Source organism: Aethalodelphis obliquidens, unplaced genomic scaffold, assembly GCF_003676395.1.
Source record: "Aethalodelphis obliquidens isolate GAN/ISIS:26980383/991018 unplaced genomic scaffold, ASM367639v1 scaffold53, whole genome shotgun sequence".
NCBI lineage: Eukaryota > Metazoa > Chordata > Mammalia > Artiodactyla > Delphinidae > Aethalodelphis > Aethalodelphis obliquidens.
In genome coordinates, this window is record NW_020837997.1 from 4,311,800 (window position 1) to 4,337,333 (window position 25,534).

The 25,534-nt window shown below is 43.1% G+C and overlaps 2 protein-coding genes and 1 pseudogene across 2 annotated transcripts; 1 reads left to right on the forward strand and 2 right to left on the reverse strand.

The window, feature by feature from the left end:
- Positions 1–1,497: 1,497 nt before the first annotated feature.
- On the forward strand, positions 1,498–15,877 carry LOC113608877 (mucin-16-like). The gene is made up of 11 exons (XM_027085843.1): positions 1,498–1,584; positions 3,414–3,483; positions 3,565–3,695; positions 4,051–4,118; positions 4,944–5,092; positions 6,630–6,790; positions 7,705–7,772; positions 12,104–12,270; positions 14,016–14,057; positions 14,260–14,339; positions 15,705–15,877. The coding sequence occupies exons 1-11, from the start codon at positions 1,498–1,500 to the stop codon at positions 15,807–15,809; spliced, it is 1,128 nt and encodes a 375-aa protein (XP_026941644.1). The 3' UTR covers positions 15,810–15,877.
- A 1,745-nt stretch (positions 15,878–17,622) lies between these two features.
- MBD3L1 (methyl-CpG binding domain protein 3 like 1) lies at positions 17,623–18,311 on the reverse strand. The gene is given in 4 exon segments (XM_027086053.1): positions 17,623–17,850; positions 17,852–18,223; positions 18,225–18,257; positions 18,259–18,311. Coding segments are annotated over 4 exon segments (594 nt in total). The 3' UTR covers positions 17,623–17,714.
- Positions 18,312–20,521: 2,210 nt separating this feature from the next.
- Positions 20,522–21,312, reverse strand: LOC113608878 (protein FAM84B-like; annotated as a pseudogene).
- Positions 21,313–25,534: the final 4,222 nt, after the last annotated feature.

Below are 25,534 nucleotides of genomic sequence, written 5' to 3' on the forward strand. Positions count from 1 at the left end.
AAATAAATGAAATTGTATAAAAAATTTAAGAATATTTTTAATAAATGTAAGCTTTTTAATAAAATACATGAGATGCACATTTAAAAAAATTCTATTGGGGTATAGTTGATTTACAGTGTTGTGTCAGTTTCAGGTGTACAGCAAAGTGAATCAGTTATACGTATACATATAGCTAGTCTTTTTTAGATTCTTTTCCCATATAGGCCATTACAGAGTATTGAGTAGAGTTTCCTGTGCTCTACAGCCCCACTTCTCACTTTTGACCAGGATGGGTTTCTCTCTTGGTTGAGGCCCCTATGCCAGGAAAGCAGGCAGGCACTCTGAACACCTAGGGGATCCAAGCTTTGGACACACTGGGCATCAGCCTAGAATCCAGGAAGAAAGAGCATTTGGAAGGGTGACCCTTAACAGGGGCTCTGAGGGTCAATGCACAGCTGTGCTGAGGTTGACTGGAATTACTCATCTTCCCCTCTCTCTGTCCCCAACCTAGGAATAGAGTTTGGCAACTCACACTTTCTTATCACCGTTGCCCCATCAGGCGGGCAGGAGACATCCTGGTCCTTTATGACTCCCATTTTAGCAAAGAGGAAAACAGAATTACAGAGAAGGGAAGGGAACTGTCCACACCCATAGTAGGTTTTTCACCAGTCTAGGTCCTGAGGTTCTTCTGAGTTCACATTTTTCCCCTTCACCTTGGCCACTGCAGGGGCCAGTTTAAGACTCTCCCCAACCCCTTGTAAGCTGCACAACTTATATGCTTCATTGTGTTCACTCATTCAGCATTTACCAAGCATCTACTATAAGCCAGGCCTTGGGCCCGACACCAGAGACAGACAGGCTACATGTACAACCTATCCTAATGTAAGTTCCAGTGGGGCAAAGACTGTTTGATTCGGCAGTATATTCCCCAAATGTAAATGGAACCTGACACATTGTAAGCTTTCCATAAATATTCACTGGATGTAGGGATAGATTGGAGGGAGGCTGGAAGGGCAGATGGCAGGGTGGATGGATATTTGGGAGCAAAAATGTGTGAACATAAATATTATGAGAGTCTCTTGTTGGGGACTTGCTGGTGAGGTGGGTAAGGAAGGGTCATTTCTAATCCAAAGGTCAGGAAAGCCTTTATAGTGGAGATGACATTTGAGTCTGATCCTAGAAGATGCATAGATGCTCACCTGGTACAGAGGGAATGACATCCCGAAAGAAGCCCCACATGGACAAAGCCCATGTATATCTGGGCTTGTTCCTCAGCCTTCCCTTAATGTGTGACTTTTTTGTTTCCAGGTTATAATGAACATGGTCCAGATGAGCCTCTTACAAGTATGCATCTTTTCATCCACTGTCCATTTCAGTCTCCAATGATCTTGAGCCAAACTTTTCTTCTCACTGACAAAGGGAGCTTGCCCCAAACTCAGGCCAGGTCTCCTGAGTGGGGGCAGGGTATCAGTGGGAGGAAGGATGCCGAGTCCTTCGTCTCTTTTTAGACCTGCAGCCATGGTATTGGCTTTCCGAATTTTCCACACCCTTCTGGGCTGGAGGAAGAAATTTGAACGAGCGTTCGCTACAGAAATAAGGGTTCAGGTCAGATAATGACCTTGTAGTCCATGCCTCCTGATAACAAAACCTTTAAATAGGGCCTGCAGAATGGGCCTCAGTGTCAAGTTGCAAACTCTGGTGGCTACTCAGTGCTTTGGCCAAATTTGTCCATTCACTCATCCAATGATCACTTCACCTATCTTTTCACCGATCCATTCTTCCATTCTCCTAGTTATTCCTTCTCTCAGACCTCTTCCTTCCTCCCTCCCTCCTTCCCTCCCTCCCTTCCATCCATCTATCCATCCATCCATCCAACCAACCATCCTTCTGCCTATTCACCTGTTTGTCTTTCTTTCCTTCTGCACTTCCATTCATCTCTCAACTTTTCTTCCTTGTGTTTATTCTTCTTTCCTTCTCTTTGACCCTCCTTGTGTCCATTCTTCCTCTGTCTGCCTGTATTTCTGCCCCTCCATCTGTCTGTCCTCTTTGTTCAGTCTCTCTCTTGTTTACCCACTCACACTCTCTTGGGTTCATTTCATTCACAGGCTTGCTCATCCCTCTACTCATACAATCACTCCTTCGCTCACTCTCATTAATGGTAAACCTATGAATGGTTTCTAGAGCCCAGGTGAGCCTGGGGGCTTCTGGAGCCCAGGTGAACCTGGAGGCTTCTCCCACTCTGTGGGGGGCTCTGTTCCTCCCTAATGACTGCCCTTTCCATAGCTCCTGAACCAGCTACCACATTCCTGCCTACTTCATCATCATCTGTACAACCAGAATCCACCACAGGTATTGGGGGCCCCTCTTCCTTCCCAAGAGAAGCTCTCCAGCCCCACACATCCACCGGCCAATGTAACACAGGAGCTGGGAGGCCAGGGGGTGCAATTCTGATTTTAGGGCAATCGTGCTGATCACAAAGATTATACCAATAATTCTGTGACCATTCTGTCCCAAGCCATGTTCTGGCCATGGAGATAGAATATACAGTTTCTGTCTCTGAAAAAGTCATAATCAAGTGAACTAAAGATTACTTAGGAAAAAAAAAAAAGATTACTTAGGGACACAAGTGAAGTAAGTCAGAAGGAGAAAGACAAACACCATATGATATCACTTATATGTGGAATCTAAAATATGACACAAATGAAACTATCTATGAAACAAACAGACTCAGAGAACAGACTTGTGGTTGCCATGCGGAAGGGGTGAGTTGGGAATTTGGGGTTAGCAGATGCAAACTATCAAATATAGAATGGATAAACAAGGTCCTACTGTATAGCACAGGGTACTGTATTCAATATCCTGTGATAAACCATAATGGAAAAGAATATGAAAAAGAATATATACATATATGTATAACTGAATCACTTTGCTATACAGTAGAAATTAACACATTGTAAATTAACTATACTTCAATAAAATAAAAAATTTTTTTTAATATTACTTACGGGGACTTCCCTGGTGGTCCAGTGTTTAAGACTCTGCGCTTCCACTGCAGGGGGCATGGGTTTGATCACCCGTTGGGGAACTAAGATCCCACATGCGGCATGGCGTGGCCAAAAAATATATATATTACTTAAGGACACAAAAAAGGCAGAGACACTATTATTAACAGGGTGCCATGGGAGTGCAGAGATGGGGCAAGTCAAGGATTGCCTCCTGAAACTGTACTAGACACTGGACATGACAAGAACAAGATAGATGAATGTCTGCTCTCATGGAGCTCCACCTCAATGGGCTCCTGAAGCAAGAATAGGAGTTTTCCTGGAAAAGAAAAGGGTGGAAGAGCATTCCAGGAAGCGGGAACTGCATAAGCACAAGCAGAAAAGCTCAGCTTAGGAGATTCCTTATAAAATTCCAGTTTTCTCCCTCTACAGGGTGACTTTCCATTTAGGAGCCCTATAGTCCCCAACATGTGGACCTGGTTTTGGTTGATTATGACAGTAGGTAGGGGACCCCAAGCCACCATGCCTCTGTCCTAAAACCTGAGAGTCTCCATCTGTCTTTTCTTCCTCTTGGTGGCTCCAGGCTATGTACCCCAGAGTTCATCTATCCAGAGCGAGTACCAGCTAAATTTCCACATCATTAACTGGAACCTCAGCAACCCAGACCCCATGTCCTTAGAGTACACTGCCCTGCTGAAGGACATCCAGGACAAGGTAGGGTCTCTCTCCCCTCCCATCTCTCCTTGCCCTGGGTGCCCCTCTCATTCCTCAGTCTGACTTACATCTGTTAAGTGATTGCTTAACTCCTCACTTTACCTACATGTTCTGGGTTCTTGCTGATTCCAGGGGTCATACCCTAGCTGCCTCCCCACTTCTCATATGGGCAAACTGAGGCTCAGAAAGGGGAGCACTGTGCCTAAGGTCACACAGTGAGTTAAGGACAGAGCCAGGATTGGAACTCAGGTCTCCCTTGCTTCAAGACCTATGTTTGTTCTTCCACTGGCTCCAGTGGCCCCCTCCAGCCCCAAGAGACCTCCATCGCACTCACTCTCCCTACCCTTTATTCCAGGTCACAAAACTGTACAGAGGCAGCCAGCTACAAGACATATTCCACTCCTGCCTGGTCACCAACCTGATGTAAGTTGAGACTGGAGGCATTGGCTGAGCTGGCGGCTTGAGGCTCTGACCCCCTGTTGGCACACCCTTGAACTGGAAGGTTCATTGACATGGTGCCCATTCTTCCCCATGTCCCTGACAGCTAATCTTACCATCTCCTTCCGTACGTCTTCGGGGTGCAGGAAAAGGATTAACCTCATGGAGCCACCAACCCCTTGCACCCACCTCCTTCTTGGGAAATACAACTTTCAGCTAATAATAGTCCAATAATAACATTCACCGTGGCCAGGCTCCCTGCTGAGTACTTTCATGCAAGATCACCTCATTTAATTCTCATAACATCCCCCAAGAAGTGAATGCAATGTTCATCCGCAGTGTTCACATGGGAAAACTGAGGCTCAGAGAAGTGAACAGCGCAAGAGCTGTCAAAGTTGGGTTTGAACCCAGGTCTCTGAGGGATGGGTAGAGGAACTAGGACATCTATACTAGAGAGAGGGAGGATCATGGGACACAATGCTGACTTTGAATGTTACCAAACTTCAGTTCCTTTGTCTTTAAAATGGGGAAAACTATAATAATAGCTTCCACCAGAGCGATGGGGAGGGAATGTGGAATTCACTTCTTAGAGATGCACAGTAGACATTCATTATTGTTACTGTTATTGCTTCTATTCCCAACCCCTAGAAGTCTTTCCCTTTTTGGTCAGGGTCTCTTCTCTTGCCTGGGGGAAGAGGCAGTCAGATACCCACAGTGCTTGTCCCTAGGTCTTTGGCTCTATAAAACAGTAACTCAGGAGACACTGCTGGTGTTGGGTGCTGGCTGAGTTCCCATGGCCTCTGTTCCTAGGCTGGATCCCATGTCGGTCAGCATCAAGGTACTGTTCTCCTCCAAACTGGACTCCAGCGTGATGAAGCAAGTGTTTCTAGACAAGACCCTTAATGCCTCATCCCACTGGCTGGGTGCCACCTACCAGTTGACAGATGTGCATGTGACAGGTATGAGATAAGGTGGGGGAATAGGTTCATGGCTGGAAAAGATGGTTTTATGAAGAAGGATAGGGCTTCTGGGTAGCAGTGAAATGGATAGAGGCTGCAGAGGAAAAAGGGGGGCTTTCTGGAAGCCCATGTTGATGATTCATGGCAATGTGTCATCCAACAGGATGCAGGAAGAGAAAATGCAGCGATTGCAACCAAGGAAATGGTTATTTTACATGTCAGTTTTTCTAACCCAGAATGTAAAGGATCCTGTGTTTCCTTCTTAGGCTGCAGTTATGAGTCATGCATTGGTTGATCCATTCATTCATTCAATGTATACGCCATGAAAATAAATAGGCACTGATGATACACCATGAAAACCACTATAACAGGGGAATTTCAAAACTCTGTGGGAACCCCCAAAAGGGATACACAATTCTCTCTTGGAAAGTTTTCTAGAGGAAGTGATGAAGAAACTGAGATCTGAAGGAGAACAGGACCTAGTTGGGGGAAAGAGATGGGCAGCTGTGCTACATGTGTCTATAACCTAGAATATAGAAAGAACATGTCATTGGAGGAGGCTTTAAGAAGTTTGGTGTGGCTGGAGCATACACCTTGACATGAGACATGGGAAAGCTGTAGCTGAAGATGTGGGCAGGGACTTTCCTGGGCACTGGAATGGTTTGTGGAGGAACAGAACACACCCAGAATTCTACTTTAGAAAGCGCATCCTCTCCGTGTTACAAGGACAATGATTGGGGACGGGGAGGAAGAACAGAGGCAAGAAGACACATTAGGAACCTAGGTCAACAAAGGTGTGTGATAGATGCCCACTGAGATGGTCAGCACCTGCACCTGCCAACTCTGCCCCAGAGAAGCCCAAGCTCCTCTTCACCACATCCTAGTGAACTCTCATAATGCTTGGTGGAGAGTTGGACAGGCAGACAGATGAATGGATTCAAGGTGGACAGGTAGATGAACGGTCTTCTGTAGGCCACTTTTTTTTTTAAATTTTATTGAAGTACAGTTGATTTACAATGTTGTGTTAACCTCCTCTGTATAGAAGAATGACTCAGTTATACATTTATATATTCTTTTTCATATTCTTTTCCATTATGGTTTGTCACAGGACATTGAATATAGTTCCCTGTGCTATAGAGAAGGACCTTGTTGATTATCCATCCTATATATAATAGCTTGCCTTTGCTAATCCCAAACTCCCATTCCCTCCCTCCCACATCCCCCTCCCCCTTGGCAACCACAAATCTGTTCTCTATGTCTGTGAGTCTGGTTTTGCTTCATAGATATGCTGATTTGTATCGAATTTTAGATTCCACATATAAGTGATATCATACAGTATTTGTCTTTCTCTTTCTGACTTGCTTCACTTAGTGTGATAATCTCTAGGTCCAATCCATGTTGCTGCAAATGGCATTATTTCATTCTTTTTGAGTGTAGCCCACTTCTAAAATCCCACCTCAGTCCACATTGCCAGGAATAAGTAGACTGGCTGTAATGACTTCTTTGTTAAAAACTTCATACTTTCTTTTTATTCTAGAAGTGGAGCCATCAATTCATATACCAACAGACCAACCAACAATCAGTCCCAGCTTCCAGAACTTCCAGCTGAATTTCACTGTCACCAACTTAATCTATTCCCAGGACATAGCCCCAGGCACCCCCAAACACCAGCGGAACAAGAGAAATATTAAGGATGCGGTGAGAATGGGGTTGTTTGTCCACCCTGTTCCCATGTAGAGACTGACCTATGGACACTGGGTAGTCAGAGGGTGACTTTTTTTTGGTGTGCACATTTATTTTTTTTCAGTTTGGCAATCTGGCCTTTTTTTTTAACATCTTTATTAGAGTATAATTGCTTTACAATGGTGTGTTAGTTTCTGCTTTATAACAAAGTGAATCAGCTATACACATACATATATCCCCATATCTCTTCCCTCTTGCGTCTCCCTCCCACCCTCCCTATCCCACCCCTCTAGGTGGTCACAAAGCATCGAGCTGATCTCCCTGTGCTATGCAGCTGCTTCCCACTAGCTAGCTATTTTACATTTGGTAGTGTATATATGCTGGACATTTTTAAAAACTGAAGTATAGTTGATTTACAATATCATGTTAATTTTGGGTGTACAGCACAGCGATTCAGATACACATATATCCTTCTTCAGATTCTCTCCCTTAAAGTTAATACAAAATATTAAGTATAGTTCCCTGTGCTATACAGTAGATCCTTGTTGGTTACCTGGAGGGTGACTTTTTTTTAACATTTCATGAAGACAGGTTCTTATTCCCATTTTACAAACTAAGAGACAGCCATAGAGGGGTTCACTTGCTAGCCCAAGTCATACCCTGGAACAGGCCCTGGGTTAGTGGTTTTTTTTTCGTTTTCGTGTTTATTTGGGTTTTTTTGGCCGTACCACTCAGCATGTGGGATCTTAGTTCCCTGACCAGGGATCAAACCCATGCCCCCTACAGTGGAAGCACAGATTCTTAACCACTGGACCGACAAAAAAAAAAAAAAAAAAAAAGATGGGGAAGTGTGTTCTTTGGTTAATTGGCATTCTCCGATGCCACTGTGCCATGGATTCTGACCAAGGAAATGTTGCCCTGTCTTTCAGCTCAACCAGCTCTTCCGAAACAGCAGCATCAAGAGTTATTTTTCTGACTGTCAAGTTTCAGCATTCAGGTGAGTTCCAACTCAGGACCCAATCATTTTGGAGGTTTGTTCTGTCCTTTGAAAGTGTCCCACTGCCATAGTCTCTCAGTTCCTAGCTGTCAGAGAGGAGAGCCCTAGGAATATAGAGCTGTTACCCAAACATCAGCTTGTTCCTGAACCAGCGAGTACAACTGGCTAGAAACTCAGAAGAGCTTGTGTCAACCTAGGTAGGCATGAAGGTGGCCGGTGCTGGGGGCCATGGAATATAGAGTGTAGCATTCATGTCTTAAGAAATCGGCCACTGAAGGCAGAATCCATGGGAGCTAAGGGTTAGAACCAGATGACTTGGAATCCAGCAGTCTAACCGTGCTGTCCAATACTGTAGCTACTAGCCATAAGAGGCAATTAAAAACTTTTATACACCTCTTGGGATATGTTTCACATACCATAAAATTTACGTTTTTGATGTATGTAATTTAGTGGCATATTTATATAGTGCTACAACTATCCCACTACCTAATGGAGGGAGGAACATTTTCATCACACCAAAAAGAAATCTTGTACCCACCCATTAGCAGTCACTCATTTTTCCCTCACCCCCACCCCCTAGCAAACGATTTACTTTCTCCCTCTGTAGATTTGCCTATTCTGAACAATAGGCATTCCATTTATATGAAATGTATGTAAATGGAATCATACACTATGTCGTCTTTTGTGACTGATTTCTTTCACTCAGCATAATGTTCTCAGGATCATCCGTGCTGTAACATATATCAGTCCTTCATTCCTTTTTAGGACTGAATAATATTCTATTGGATGGCTGTACCACTTTTGTTTATCTGTACATCCACTGATGGACATTGGATTGTCTCCACTTTTTGGCTATTATGAATAATGCTGTTATGATCATTAATATCCAAGTTTTAACGTGAACTTATGTTTTCAATGCTTTTGGGCATATAAATAGGAATGGGTATTATAGGGTCATAGGGTAACTATGTTTAATTTTTGAGGAACTACTGAATTATTTTCTACAGAGGTTCCACCATTTTATATTCCCTTCAGCAATGTATGAAGGTTCCAAATTCTTCACATCCTCACCAACGATTATTATTGCCCTTTTTTTCCCCACTATAGCCATCCTAGTGGGTGTGAAGTGGTAGCTCATTGTAGTTTTGATTTGCATTTCCCTAATGATTAGTGATGTTGAGCATTTTTTCATATATTTATTGGCCATTTTTATATCTTCTTTGGAGAATTGTTTATTCAAGCTCTTTACCCATTTTTAAAATTTTGTCTTTTTAATGTTGGGGTATAATAGTTCTTAATATAGTCTGGATACTAGACTCTTACAAGATACATGATTTGCAAATATTTTCTCCCATTTGAAAGGTTGGATTTTCATGTTCATGATAGTATCTTTTTTTTTTTTTTTTTCATGATAGTATCTTTTAAAGCACAACAGTTTTTCATTTTGGTGAAATCCAATTTATCTACTTTTTCCTTTGGATTCCTGTGCTTTTAGTACCATATCTAAGTAAGCAATGACTAATCCAAGGTTATGAAGATTTACTCTTATGTTTTCTTCCAAAGGCTATATAATTTTATCTCTTACATTTAGATCTTTAATTTATTTTCAGTTAATTTTTGTATATGCTGAGATAGGGGTCCAACTTCCTTCTTTTGCATGTGAATATCTAGTTGTCCCAGCTCTATTTGTTAAGTAGCCTATCCTTTCCCTGTTGTTTTGGAAACTTTGCTGAAAATCAGTTGTCCATAATTGCATGACTTTGCTTACAGACAGTAAATTTTATTCCATTGATCTGTATGTCTATCTTTTTGCCAGTGGCAGTGTTTTGAGTACTGTAGTTTAGTAGTAAGTTTTGCATTTGGGAAGTGGCGCTGTCCAGCGTTGTTCTTTCTCCATATTGGTTTGGTTATTCGAGTCCCTTGAAATTCCATATTAATTTTAGTATCAGCTATCAATTTCTGCAAAAGAGCCAGCTGGGATTTTGACAGGGATTGAATTTAATCTTTAGGTCAATTTGGGGAGTGTTATTATCTTAATAATACTAAATCCCCAATTCATGAACATAGGATGCCTTTTCATTTATTTAGGTCTTTTTAAAAGTCTTTGAACAAAGTTTTATAGTTTTGAATATACAAATCTTACATTTCTTTTGTTAAATTTATTCCAAAGTGTTTTGTACATTGTTTGATGCTATTGTAAATGGAACTGCTTTCTTAACTTTATTTTCAGAATGTTAATAACTAGTGTATAGAAATACAATATAGATTTTTGCACATTGCTCTTATATCCTACAATCATGCTGAACTAATAGGATTTAGTAGTGTGTGTGTGTGTGTGTGTGTGTGTGTGTGTGTTTCTTGGGATTTTTCTATATACAGTATCATGTCATCTGCAAATAGAGAGTTTAACATCTTCTTTTCCAACCTAAATGCCTTTTATTTCTTTTTCTTTCCTAATTGGCCCCATAAGAACCTTCAGTATGATGTGAATAACATATAAGAGGAGGGCAGACATACTTGTCTTGTCCTTGGTCTTAAGGGAAAAGTTTTCACTCTTCCACCATTAAGTATGATGTTAGGGGTAGTCTTTGCATGAATGCTCTTTATCAGGTTTGTAAAGTTTCTTTCTATTCCTAGTTTGTTGAGTATTTTTAATCATGAAATTATATTTTGTCAGGTTTTTTGTGTCTATTGAAAACATGTGGAAAAAAAAAGAAAACATGTGGTATTTGTCCTTTATTCTATTAATATGGTATGTTACATTGATCAATTTTTTTAGATATTAAGCCAACCTTTCAGCTAGAGGTAAGAGTTTAAGACCTTCTCAAGTCTTGCACAGCACTCTTGTGGTCTTCTGGATACCCAGGAATACACTGGAGCTTTTCAAAGCCCCCTGTAGACATCTCATTCCCCAATTTTTTCTTTTAATTTATTATCTCACCTCTTGTTTGCCTCAACTGGTATTGCTCCCTTGGGCAGATATAGTGTAAAACAATTACCACTGACTGTGGCAAGTGCCATGGGGTTAGGCTTTCCTCTCTAAACAAGCTCTGAACTACCATATGACCCAGCAATTCCACTACTGGGCATATACCCTGAGAAAACCATAATTCAAAAAGAGACATGTACCACGATGTTCATTGCAGCACTATTTACAATAGCCAGAACATGGAAGCAACCTGAGTGCCCACTGACAGATGAATGGATAAAGAAGATGTGGCACATATATAGAATGGAATTATTCAGCCATAAAAAGAAATGAAACTGAGTTATTTGTAGTGAGGTGGGTGGACCTAGAGTCTGTCATACAGAGTGAAGTAAGTCAGAAAGAGAAAACCAAATACTGTATGCTAACACATATATATGGAATCTAAAAAAAAAAAATGGTTCTAAAGAACCTAGGGGCAGAACAGGAATAAAGACGCAGACGTAGAGAGTGGACTTGAGGACACAGGGAGGGGGAAGGGGAAGCTGGGACGAAGTGAGAGAGTTGCATTGACATATATACACTACCAAATGTAAAATAGCTAGCTAGTGGGAAGCAGCTGCATCGCATGGGAGGATCAGCTCGGTGCTCTGTGACCACCTAGAGGGGTGGGATAGGGAGGGTGGGAAGGAGATGCAAGAGGGAGGGGATATGGGGATATATGTATACATATAGCTGATTCACTCTGTTATACAGCAGAAACTAACACCACATTGTAAAGCAATTATACTCCAATAAAACTCTGAGTCAAATAAAGACAAGCTCCGAAAATAAGGCTTTTTCAAGGAGCTGCCAGATAGGTCAAATAATGACAATTCAATGGTGATGGGTCTTTTGGGGAGCTCTAAACCCATTATGGTTTTCAAAGTTACTGAGCCCCTTGTGAGAGCAGGATGAGAACTGTGCAAGTTATAACACCATAACGTTTATTCCATTTACCAAGATTCAAACATTTTTTCTTAACTAAATGCTGTTTGAATTGTTACAAGCCTTCGGTTAATTTCTAGACTTCTGAAAAAGTTGATTTTGACCATGTTTGCCAGTGTTCTCATTGTTTTCACAGATTTTCAGAAGTCCTTACTCCAACATTTCAAAATGTTCTCCCTGCAGCTAGTTATTTATAAATTAATTCAATTAAATAAAATGAGACATTCAGCTTCTCACTCACACTAGCCATATTTTAAGTGTTCGATAACAATATGGGGCAAATAATGACTGTATTGGATAGTACAGATGCAAATGTTTACATCACTGCAGAAAGTTCTCCTAGACAGGACCAGAAGCAGGGAACCAGGAATCGGGGTAGAATTCCAGATATCCTTGTTCATCCCTTGTGTCCTTCCAGGTCTGAGCCCCGCAGCAACCACACTGGGGTAGATGCTCAGTGTAACTTCTCACCATTGGCTCAGAGACTGGACAGAGTTGCCATCTATGAGGAATTTCTGCGGCTGACCAAGAACGGTACCCAGCTGCAGAATTTTATCCTGGACAGGAATAGTGTCCTTGTGGATGGTAAGGCTCCCTGATCATTGGGGCAGAAGTGGGGGCTTCCAATTTCCTCACCTGGGGACTTTCCTGGGAATCTGGAGACTTTGGGATGAGTCAGCACTGAACTTTCCCAGGCTGGCAGGAGGTGCATACTCCCACAGATTTTACCCACTACTGAGGGAGAGGAAAGGACATTCAGTGGGATATAGGAGATGCTCGCCTTCTCCTAGACTGAACCATGCAATAGAACTCTCTTAGTGAAGGAAATGTTCTATATCTGTGCTATCCAGTGCATAAGCCACATGAGGCTCTTGAGCATATTAAACACGGCTATTGTGACTGGCTTTTATGGTTAATGATTTTTAATAGTACTGACTACCAGATTTTTAAAATTTCACTTAATTAAAATTAATTTTAATTTAAAAAGGCACTTGTTGAAGTAAGTCAGAAAGTGAAAAATACCGTATGCTAACACATATATATGGAATCTAAAAGAATAATGGTTCTAATGAACCCAGGGGTAGGACAGGAATAAAGACACAGACGTAGAGAATGGACTTAAGGACACGGGGAAGGGGAAGGGGAAGCTGGGACAAAGTGAGAGAGTAGCATTGACATATGTACACTACCAAATGTGAAACAGATAGCTGGTGGGAAGCAGCTGCATAGCACAGGGAGAGCAGCTCGATGCTTTGTGACCACCTAGAGGGGTGGGATAGGAAGGGTGGGAGGGAGACCCAAAAGGGAGGGGATATGGGGATATATAGCTAATTCACTTTGTTATGCAGCAGAAACTAACACAACACTGTAAAGCAATTGTACTCCAATAAAGATGTTAAAAAATTTTTTTTAATTTTTAAAAAATTTTTAAAAAGTAAAAAATTAATTAATTAATCACAGCATATATTTTGTAAACCTGGTCTGAATGGAAGTAAGAATAAACCTCCAAGTAGATGTAGAAAAAAAATAAAAAATAAAATTAAAAAAAAAATTAAAAAGCACTTGTTCCTGCTCGTATCAGGCAGCACATCTTAAGAATTTGCCTGGGGTTGTACGAGCAGGGGGACCTGAAACCCTCTCCCATTGCCCAATGGGTGCTATGTGTCCCTACCCTCATAGAGTTTGTGTTGCAGTTGGAAATAACAATAGGCAATTTAAAATTATAAATTATTTGATGTGAACCAATCTATACTTAGGAGTGGTAATCAGAAGGCTTCCTGGAGGAAGTTACAGTATAGGTGAATCCTGGAAAATAAGCATTAAAAACTCAGTAAAGGAGAAGGGAGAGAATGTACTCATAGCCAGAGAAGAGAGTTTTGAGTGGGAATTTATAAATTTAAAGAGATCCCATGGTCTTGTCAACTGTGATGATCCATTCTCCCCTCCACTAGCATAAGAGGGTCCAGCCCATCATCAGTCATCCATTCCCAGAGGTATGATTTGAAATATCACTCTTGTAGTGTGATAATGGCTTTGTTATTATGTAGCAAAATATCCTCATTTTCCAGTGATGCAAACTAAAATGGAGTGAATCATCATTATGGCTACATGACTTTAATATTTCAATGGAATTATGGGATGATGCAAGGGTAGCAAGTGTTACTAATTTATACATTGGGTATGATACTGTTTTAACTGGATAAATTATATATTGTTATTTCTAGGTGATGGACGTTTATAATGTGGTTCTATTTTTCTGTGTATTTGAAAAGTTTTATTTAAAAAAGTAAAACACACTCACATGCATTCTCCATTTCATTCACTTTCAGGGTATTCTCCCAATAGAAATGCTGTCTTGACTGAGAATTCGGGTAAGCCTCAAAGACGCTCCAGCCCAGGATGGGAAGGGAATATTTTGATTCTCTGCCTCACTAAAGGGAACCATGTACCCAGGGTATTGGATGATGATGAATGTTGGCCAACCCATGCTAAGGACTTTGAGGCACAGTAGGGGGGATCAGGAGCCCTAGGGGAATGATAGGAGGTGGCTCACACAAGCACTTGTCTCCCCAGACCTCCCCTTCTGGGCCATCATCCTCATCTGCCTGGCAGGACTCCTGGTGCTCATCACGTGCCTGATGTGCTGTTTCCTGGTTAGCAAGAAAATGCTGTTGTCTTCTTACTATCAGGTTGTAAGAGCCCTTTATATATTACAAATACCTGTCTTCTGCTGGGGATATGTTTTGCAAATATTTTCTCCTAGTCTGAGTGTAGTTTGCCTTTTCCTTTTCTTAACAGCATTAGTCATTAGGGAAATGTAAATGAAAGTCATAATGAGATACCACTACACATGAGAATGGCTAAAATTAAAAAGATAACAAGTGTTGGTGAAGATATGAAGCAACTGGAACTCACATATAGTGCTGGTAAAAAATAACATGGACACATTTTTAAAAGTTACATTGGGGTTAGTAGATGCAAACTATTACATATAGAATGGCTCAACAAGGTCCTACTGTATAGCACAGGGAACTATATCCAATATCCTGAGATTAAACCGTAATAGAAAAGAATATAAAAGAATGTATATATGTGTATAACTGAGTCACTTTGCGGTACAGCAGAAATTAACACAACATTGTAAACCAACTATAGTTCAATTAAAAAATAAATTTTAAAAGAAGTTACATACATCTATGCAACCATCCAGTCCTAGGAATTTATCCAAGAGAAATGAAAACATATGTCTACACAAAGACTCGTACACAGATATTCATAATAATATCTGTACTAGCCAAAGACTAAAAACAACCCAGAAGTCCATCAACAGGTGAAGGGATAAACAAACTGTGGTATATCCACACAATTCAATACTATTTAGCAATAGTGCTGGATTATTAACACATGCAATGATTAATCTCAAAATAATTATGCTGAATGAAAGAAGTCAGATGAAAAAGAGTACTTACTGTATGATTCCATTTATAAACAAACTCTTGAAAATACTAGCTAATCTCTGAGGCCAGAAATCAGATCAGTGGTTGTCTGGGAATAAGAATGTGTTTGTAAATAGCAGGGGAGGAGGAATTGCAAAAGAACATGAGGACGATTGGGGGGATAATGAGCATTCCTTATTTCGATTGTGGGGATGGTTCGATAAGTTTATAATCCAAACTTATCAAATCATTCACTTTAAATGTATGCAGTTTACTGTATGTCAGTTATACATCAGTTAAGCTGGGGTGGGGGGAGGAAAACAGAAGATATGAAGGGGATATCAGAGAGAAAATGGTAGAAAAAAAAGAGAGTTAAAAGGAAAAGAGAAGAAGAGAAAGAGGTGAAAGAGGGAGAAAAGAGACGAAAAGGGCTGGGAGAGAAAATTAAGAGAAAAAGAGAAAAAAGGAAGAGAGACACACAGGAACATCAGGTCTCTGTGGCTGTGGCCATGTCCCTCCCCTGTAACCCCCAATTCTTGGCAATGACTGGTCCATTCTGATGCCCTCTGCTCACCCTCACAGGTCACTGTCTCCAGGCAGAAGGAGGAGGAAGACTGTGAGGCTCAGCAACAACGCCTGGGCTATTATTACCTGGGACCTGAGGAAGCTGCAGTGACATCTGCTTGAGTCCCCTTTTCCCAGTCAGGTTCCAAAGGAGCTTGGCCGGAACAGAAATAAACCACATTGGTCAGTCACAACCTCTGGGTCTTTCTTCACTTGGCCCCTACCTGGTTCACACTGTACTGAGATAAAATTTTTCCCCTTCATTATGTCCTAAAGACAACTGCAACTTCTGTCTTATGGTTTCACACCACATCAACCCTCAGGGACACAAGGATTGGTGAAACAGGCACAGACGTTGTCAATGAACAAAATCAACGTCCCACTTAAGTGTGAGGTTTGCCTACCTAGTCACCCACTACACACGTCTCTCCTTGACTCCTGCACAGCCATCACCCCATCTCTATTCCTCCATATTCTGCACCCCCTTCCCTGAAGCCCTGACAGTCTCAAGTTCCCCTTGAACTACTTCGTTCTCTGATGTTCAGATTCACCAGGACATCCAGAAAATCTGCCTTGGTGACTCCTTTCCCTCATCACAGGTCCTACAAGGTGGGAAACAGACCAAGAAGGAATGAGTGGGTCTGACATGACTCTGCAATCAGCCCTGGGACTTGGGAGCTGAAGTGACTAGGTATCTGGGAAAACTGAATCCCTGAGTAATACCAAACTCTAGAGAGATAGGGTCTGCTTTGGATTTAAAGATTTATAAAACTCAGGGGAAAGGTCTGAGAGAAAAAAAGATAGTCTTTTTTTCATTTTTTTTTTTGCACTGAATCTAACCAAACAGTTAAAGCAGAAACTCTCTAACAGGCAGTGTGAAGCATCCCAGGCATGAAACAAATACTACAGATGCTCTATTATTGTTTAACACCTCGCTCTCAGAAACTATAAATCCCTCAGACAAAAGTAAGTCATGATAAAGAGGATTTGAATAATACAACATGCTTGATGAGGCAAACAGGCAAATAAATCCCAACAAGCAGTGACTTATTGTTAGATTAATGATGCCAAAAACAGTCTCTTTTGATATCATGATACCCCAAATGGCATGTCAATTTTCATGAATCAAATTTTCAACACATAAACATCTTTAAAAGTAAGGAAGGGCTTCCCTGGTGGCGCAGTGGTTGAGAGTCCGCCTGCCGATGCAGGGGACACGGGTTCGTGCCCCGGTCCGGGAAGATCCCACATGCCGCGGAGCGGCTGGGCCCGTGTGCCACGGCCGCTGAGCTTGCACGTCCGGAGCCTGTGCTCCGCAACGAAAGAGGCCACAACAGTGAGAGGCCTGCGTACCGCAAAAAGGAAAAAAAAAAAAAAAAAAAAAAAGTAAGGAAAAGTTTGGTATCTTATTATATGCAACTCTGAATTAGCATGCAACAACACAAAAATGGAGACCCAGTAGTAGATATCTTATTTGAGAACATAATTATAACAGCTCTTTAATGAAATATTATTTTGGAATCTACTGGGTATTATACAAAACAGGATAATCTGTTGTGAAAAGGTAGGTTTTATTCTGTGATTGTAAGGGCAAAAAAACTAAATAATCCCATAACTTTGATAACTCTCTATTGACTTTAAAATACAAATAAATAACATAAATAGAGAGGAAAATGAGATAACAACATGAAGAGGAAAGATCTCCTCTTCTAACCAGAAACCAAATCACTCCCCTCAAAAAGATCAGTCTAGGGAATTCCTTGGCAGTCCAGTGGTTAGGACTCGGCGCTTCCACTGCCGTGTGCCCGGGTTTGATCCCTCGTTGGGGAACTAAGATCCCGCAAGCTGAGGGGCCAGCAAAAAACAAACAAACAAATATAAATAGATCACTGTCTATATTTTCTATGCCACGCAAAAGAATTTAATGAGAGAAAAGTATTGGTTTATTTTAAAGTTTCAAAAGCTCAAAGCAAGAAAAACTTACAGACACTCCAGAGAGTCATTAATAAAGTGCTGTGGTGTACCATTTCATCTGCACCATTTTCTCTTTTTTTTCAAGTGTTTGTCAGGACATCCTTCTTAGCCCCTCACATCTTCTGCCTTGATAGCTAGCCTGTCTGCAATCAATGCTATTCTCAGGCTCTCTCTTGCCATCTTCACTTTCCTGTTTCCTGATATCTTCCTCAGTCACCGGAAATTGTTTGCAGAGGAGCTGTGAGATACCCAGACCAGCTCCTGGAATCATCTCTGCCAAATCTGAAGACTGGGCAGGGGTGGGCCTGGGGCTGGAGTTCAGACCACCTGTGAGAACTCCTGGCAGAGATTCACCTGTGCAACTAGTTGCAGGTTTTTGCAAGGCTTTGGCAAGATCCAAAGTACTTAAGGGTTCTCTGGTTCCACTGAAGACCTGGAATCCATGTAGTCTCTTCTGCCAGAGCACTTGCTGGGGCTTATCCAAAGTTTCCTCCCATTGATGGCATCTGATCTCATTGCCAGGATAGGATGTGATTCTAGCAACCAGCCTCTTGAATATGTACAGACATTCTCAGAGGGATGGAGGTGCTTAAGCCACGCTTTGGATTGGTTTCTACAATCACGTTGCTTCCTCTGTGAAGTCTTGACCATCATGCTTCTTTTCTTCTTATCCTATAAAATTAATCATGAAATTGTACAGGACAAAATAGTTCTAACGTCTTATTCCTAAGGAGAAACAAATATTATTAAATATATATATATTTTTAACATCTTTATTGGAGTATAATTGCTTTACAATGGTGTGTTAGTTTCTGCTTTATAACAAAGTGAATCAGCTATACATATACATATATCCCCACATCTCCTCCCTCTTGGGTCTCCCTCCCACCCTCCCTATCCCACCCCTCTAGTTGGTCACAAAGCACTGAGCTGATCTCCCTGTGCTATTCGGCTGCTTCCCACTGGCTATCTATTTTACATTTGGTAGTATGTATAAGTCAATGCTAGTCTCTCACTTCGTCCCAGCTTACCCTTCTCCCTCCCCATGTCCTTATATATATATTTTTTTAAGTGCCAATGTAGCCATTGCCCGGGCATTAAAAACTCTTATCCACAACACTGCCATTTTCAGGAAAGATCCAACAGTTGATGTGATTCCCTTTTTTGGAACCTTCACTGGTGGGTTGTTGCTTTACTTTAAGCATGATAACCCTAAGAAAACTTCCAACGGAATCACCATTCTGAAGCATAACATATTTCACACTTCTGGTACCCTGTAAAAACGTTTGCATTGCACTGGAAAGCAGCATCTGGAGCAGATCTATTTCCTCTTCTAGTTCATTTTCAAGCCCTATTATCAAAAATCTCTTCTCTAGATGGAGAATGCTACTCTTGGTATGGATTTCACAGGCGTTCTTCCCTCAAATTCAGATTTCTCACAAAGACGTTTGTAACAACAGCTGGTCACTGCTATGCCTCAGTGTGATCTGACGTTCACTTTCCATTTGAGGGCAAAGGAGGGAGACAGAGATGAGGGAGTGAAAAAGAGAGCTGGCTTCCCCAGCCCCCAGAGCTGCTAGACAGTGCTGCTCTATTCTTCCTTACTGCTGCCTGCACATTGGTCATTTCTTTCAACTTTCGCTACTGTGTTAAGCATAAAAGAAAATCCAAATCTGTTAGGTATTGCAGGCTCTCTGTTACATGTCTTTACCCACATTTATCTTGCTCCGTTTCTCCACAACCAGGAGAATATAAACACAGAGCTTATTACTAAACTTTCAAGATTATTAAACACAGGAACTAGATCTACATTTCCAAAAGGAGACTGATATTTCTTCAAAGTCCCAGACCAGGGCTGAGTGTGGTACATCATTAACAGTCAATGATGACAGTGAAATATATATATTTGACCCTGTTTGGCTGCTTCTGTAGTGGATACTTTATGGGGTGACACCAGCCAACGTGTGACCTGGTGGATGAGCAGCCAAACAGGTTTAATTAGATCAGAGACACAAAGGGCTATTCCCTCCTTCGATAACAAATAAAGCAGTTGTAAGCGCCTACAATAGCAGTCGAGAAACAAAGGCAGCAAAACAGAACCAAAATTGGTCCTTCTCCTAGCTGGCCTGTGATTTACCTGTAACCTGGGAAGTGACAGCTGGAGCAGGAGACTCAGCTAGAAGCCAGCTCCAGAAGATGAATTGCTTGGGGATGGGGAGGAGGGAGGTAGCAAAATCTCTGTTTTGTAGCCCAAATTTACTCAACTATTTGTTACACATCATAGAAGGCTGCTAGGTTTTAGCCTGCTGCTCCCAGACCTGGTCCTGATTTCACCAGATTTGCACGCTAGGAATCCCATAAAATAAATCACCCCCTACTCCCGGATCCCACAGACAGCTCCGCGGGGTTAACGCCACCACAAACCGGCTCTGGCCTTAGTACAGGGCATCCTCCAAGCCCAGGGTGGGAGGCGAAGCGGGTAGGAGGCAATGGCAGGCGACGGTACTCCGACTTTTCTCCACCCCCACGCGCATTAGAAGCGTCGATTTTTGGATCCAGGTCTAGCAGGGATTAATTGTCAGGCAAGTCAACAGTTTACCCCACTTCAGAAAGGACGAAAGACTGAGCGGGCGGACAGGAATCTCCCCCTGCCAAAGGGCTCCTACCTGCTCCCTCTTCCTCCTCCGTCCAAGATAACAAGCTCAAGCCAAAGCCTGCGCATTTCGCCAACTCTCCGTTTTCTAAGTGGCCCAGGAGCCCAGACAGGGACCACAAGGTGGTGGAGGAGGGAGTGAAGGAAGGGAGGGGGCAGCAGGTGCTGCAAACAGCTTCGCCTCACAGCTCCGCACTCAGCTCGCGCATCAGCGCACCACCGCCTTTCGGTCCTCCTCCTCCCGGCCTGGCGCAGTCTGCGTGGCGTTGCGTTCGCCCTCCTCCAGCTCCGCGGGGTGCAGGTGCTTGGCGAGCTCCCGCAGCGCCGCTGCACGTCCGAAGTGGTCGTTGTGCCGCTTCTCCATAATCGGGTCCTCCAGGCTCTGGAACTCGAGCTCGTGGCTGCGCTGGGCAAAGAGCTGGATCTGCACCCCATAGGGCTGTTGGCCGAAACGCGGCTCGTCGCCGATCTTGAACCCGCGCTGGCCTAGGCGGCATCAATCGGGTGAAGCTCTCGGAGTGGCATCTGCTCAGCTCGCGCTGCGCACCGTGGCGCTGGGGCTCCGCGGCTCGTAGCCGTAGACGGTTCACCACACGGCTCGCGTCGGGTGGGAGGCTGTTGCTCACCTCCAGCCGATGCAAATGCACCTGGAAATAGCCCACGTATTATACAGTCCAGTTGCGGGTACTGCGCCTGCCACACGAACTCCCCCAGGTTGCCAGGTCGGCATTTTTGAGCAGGTTCTTGGGCGTGTAGGTGCTCAGCGCCACGGAGCCCGCGCAAAGCTTTTCTGGTAGATGCAGTCGTGGCGGTAGAACTCAGAGCACCCCACCTCGCGCAGCTGCGGGTCAGAGGTCCACGGCGCGGGCAGCGGCTGCGGCTCCACGGCCTCATCATCATTGGAGAAGATGTAGGAGATTCCGATGTGGGGCCCGTCGGGTCGGCTGTGGGAACTTCCTAATAACTTAGGCGGGTCATTTTCTCCGCATGCTTTCCCATCACACTGCAGACGCAAGATCACACCGCCGAGGGAGAAAGCGGAACCGCCACTAGGGTCATTGGCACAGGTCTCCGGACAGGGACTGAGACCACCTGCGAGAGGTGGAGGCCGTGGGGAATTTTGGGGAGGGGGGCGCTGCACCCTGAGACTTCTAGGGGAGTTTGCAAGTGTGGGCTCCGCAGTTCCTCTCCTGGCGCGGTGGCAGCGAGGCTGGGCAGAGGGAAGGGACACACGTCTTGCCCTTACAGCTACATCGCGCCAGGGACACACGTCTTGCCCTTACAGCTACATCGCGCCTCAAGACTTGAAGGTAGGAGGGCACTGCCTGTTCACACCGTCCCCTCCCTCCTGCTGGGGCTGCTGTTCCCCCTCAACCTGCTCTCGGGGAGGTGGGGCTCCAGAAGGAGAAGGAAGCAGCCTTGCTGCCTGCCATTGGCAGCTCCTGCTCAGCCCTGTGAGCAACAAGCACCAGAACAGGAGAGCTGGGGTTGTACGTAGATCCTGCTCCCGGCTTCCCCAGGGGAAGGAATACAGACTATTAATACAGGGAGGTCTGTTGTTCCTCAGCTAACAAACTGCCTAGAAGGTAACAATTGTATAACTTTCCCCCTCAACCAGACTCAAAATGTACTTTCAAAGGCCAAAGTGTTTTTCACTGCCGGCGCTCCTGTCCCTCCTCTTGCACATGTGCCTGAGAGGGCTGGGAGTTCTTGGGTGAGCTACAGACCTCCATCCTCCTGGTAGTTCATGGTGATGCCACTGACTGTCCCCTGTTGTTGCAGGCAAAGATGAATCAACTCTTAAACTAAATGAGGCCTGCAGGATGGGTACCCTCCAGGAAGATACAGTGTAGAAGCCTGTGAAATCCATGGTACCTACCAGGGAGAAATGTCTCCTACGTGGCCACATTGCTGTCCACCTACCCCACTTCCAACACCGCCCAACAGGTACTGGACCAGTGGTTCACTAGGTGAGTGTGGCCCCCTCCTCAGCACAGTGGTGACTTGCCCACTGCTGGCTGTGTGTTTGAGAATGTGACCAAATCTCTCTGAGCCTCAGTTTGCTCCTCAAAGTGGGGTGGTAGAGGATAAACCTCATAGAGTCCTCCTTGTAGGGACTACTGGATCACCTATGGCAGGTGCCTGTCTGGTGCAGAAAGGGCTGCTTGACGTGCCGGGGTTGTTCCTCGTTATTATCCTCCCCTCCCCCATGAAAGGCCATCTGCCACACCCCACTGGTCTGTGGCCTTCCTGAGTTTAGAAAAGCACATGGAAAGCAACCTGCTATTCCAATGCAAAGGTTTGAGATTCCATCTTGCTGATCCTGGTCCTTGTCCTTGGTGAGGCCAGAGTAGGGATCTCTGTGGGCAGGATGAGAGGCCCCAGGCCCACTCAGATACCTGGCATGGTTCTGGTTGAAGTTCATTCATTCCACAGTATATATTAAGCATCTACTACATGCAGGCACTTTCTGAGACACTTAACAAACTCAGTGAATGAAGCAAACACAATACCTAGGCCTCAATATAGCAGAAGAGTCACAGTCATACTAGACATCATTTGCAGGTCCTGCCCACTGTACATCACATGTGATGCCCTCATCTAGATCTGCAAGCACCCTCCCATATTCTAACTGGGATGATGAACCACAGGACCAACTAAAAACCTGAGTGGTGTCTGGGCCCAGAAGAAGGGCCTCCTGTCCCCACAAAACAGATGGGGAGAGTATAGGGGCTGTGTGTAGGGAGTGACTGGCAGAACCTTGGATCTCACACAATCTTTTGATTTCCCTGGGAGGGCTGAGGTCTGGAAGCTTCTGCTTCAGAACAGGAGGAAAGAGAACTGTATATGGGGTCCCAGGTCCCTTGAGAATCAAAGGGGAGGATGGGTTGAGCATCCCCTGAAATAACCATCCCCACCACAGTCCCATCTTGATCTACCTGGCCCCCTCCACATCCACCACTCCTGACACCCACCATCAGGCCCAGGACAGGAGACGTGGGAGAAATGTGCTCACGGGTCTGCCTCAATCCTCAGTCCTGACTCCCAGATGCATGGAGGACTGAGGTGGGAATGCATATTTGGTCAACAAGCACAACAAGAAAGGCCTCAAAAGATTCAGGCCAATGTTTCCAAGACAATGAAAATTAATCTGTACAGAGGCCAACAAGGTGCTCATTAAGCCCAAAGTAGTCAAATACAAGATGTTAAAAAGTGCCAGCCCTAAATTAGACAGTCTCACCCATATCATCCACCCCAGTCTCTGGAAGTATGTTGTTTTTCTTTTCCCATATAGTCAAGAGTACTACACTTTGGCAATCACAGACCATGAGTGAGGCCAAGGTCAAAGCAAAGGCCAAGGTCCCAAAAAGTTCCCCCAAAGACTCCAGGAAAAAAGCTTTTGTCTATCAACTTTGAGGATCAAAAATGGTACAAAACTTGGACTACTGCCCGCCTGGGCAGGTATCTCCCTATGCAATTTATAGAAATACAATATAAATTCCATCCCCCACCCCCCACTTACCATAAAAGAGAGATAATCATTTGGTTTTTACCCTGAAATATGTTAATACAATAAATCATGTTAATATTTAACTGTCCTTGCCGTTATGGAATAAACTCTACTGGATCATGATATATGTCTTTTAAATACACAGCTGAATTTATTTTGCTAATATTTTATTCTGAATGTTTACTTCTCTAATCATGTGTTAGAGTGGGCTAATGTTTACAATAGCAAAAAAAAAAGAAAACAAACAACATCCACCAGATGGAGAACAACAGAATAAATTATGGTGTAGTATACTATGGAATGTTACTCAGCTTTTTCTTAATTTTGAGAGGTCCATTGACTAACCCAAAGAGATAGCCATGATATACTCTTAAATGAATACACCAAATTACAAAAAGTCTATATATGTGTGTATATATGCTTATATATTTTTGAGCAAAGAGAAAGATGTCAAAAAATACTCAACGTGTTGGTTAATGTTGGCTACCCCAAGGAGTACAGTGGAGAAGGGAGAGACCTGAGAGGGGAGGAATATATTAACTTTTTCTTTATTCACTCCTAGTTTGTTTAGTGATTGCAAGCAGAGTATTCCTTTTGTAATTTTTTCTTTTAACAAAGGTAGGATGGTGGTGGGGGAGGAAACACCAGTTATCTATTAAAAGTGATGTCAATTAACATCTGCTGAGAACCAATAAATAGCTACAATTAATACATCCAAAAACGAAAATAGAATAAAATTATCAAAAGCAAGAAGAATCATTATGAAGTTCATTTACCTTAAAATACAAAGCAATCAATCTGGAACCAAAGTTACATAGACGTGGTCTTTCCCAAGTGTATTAAGCAAGACATCTTCAGGAAGAACTAGTTTTTCATTTACAACTAGCACAAAATTATCAGTTCATGGATATGAGGACAACCAAGGATAAAACAAAGAGAAAATGAGTCAAGTCCATTTAAAGGAAAATATTTAAGGAATAATTGTACCCATCATACATACACAGATTAGCTGAAAAAGGCAAAATATTACAGAAATCATTGAAGCTTGGGGAAAAAAATGACATTCTGAATAGTCAGCTTGTCATCTTCACTAAATAAAGAGGGGCAAATTTTTTCCTAGTGTGTTATTTTATATTTTACACCGTAAATAGACAAGTCCTTTTTACTAAATCACAAAGGAAAACCAACCACCTTGACCGATCGCCACATATGAAACAATTTAAAATGAAAACTTACAAAAAGCTATCAACATGGAGCATGGGGCCGGGTAGGGGGGGGAAGCGATAAAGTTCTCACACTCAGAAAGTTGCAGTTACTCACAAAAGTAAGAAATGTGTGTAAAATTTGAAAATATTTACATAATCAAATTTTTAAAAATTGTCAAAGGTCTCATTCTCTCTAGAAAAGCTGTGGTTTGCTATTTCACCGAGGAGATAAAAATTTAATTTTTGTCAGCTCTGTGGTGGTTAAAGGAGAATAGTACAGAAAGAAATGCGTACTAGGAGTCTGCCCAACAGAATTTTTGTCCTAAAAGTTTTTCACTAAGTTTACGGTTATTCAAGTACTCTTTCTCTCAGCTCTTATCAAATCCTTCATAAAAGAAAATTTCAGGACACAAATCAGTAGCCGAATCGCCATGGGCTCCGTTGGCTGCCCACTTCGCCGTCTCCCGCTCGCCTCGTCCCTCTCCCTGGAGCTCAGGCGCTGGAG

Bases quoted from the DNA above. Each gene is read 5' to 3' on its own strand.
- LOC113608877 (XM_027085843.1), top strand. From the start codon at position 1,498: ATGGTATTGGCTTTCCGAATTTTCCACACCCTTCTGGGCTGGAGGAAG. The intron at 12,271-14,015 runs GTAAGGCTCCCT...ATTCACTTTCAG, and splicing joins GAATAGTGTCCTTGTGGATG to GGTATTCTCCCAATAGAAAT. The intron at 14,340-15,704 runs GTTAGCAAGAAA...TCACCCTCACAG, and splicing joins GCCTGATGTGCTGTTTCCTG to GTCACTGTCTCCAGGCAGAA.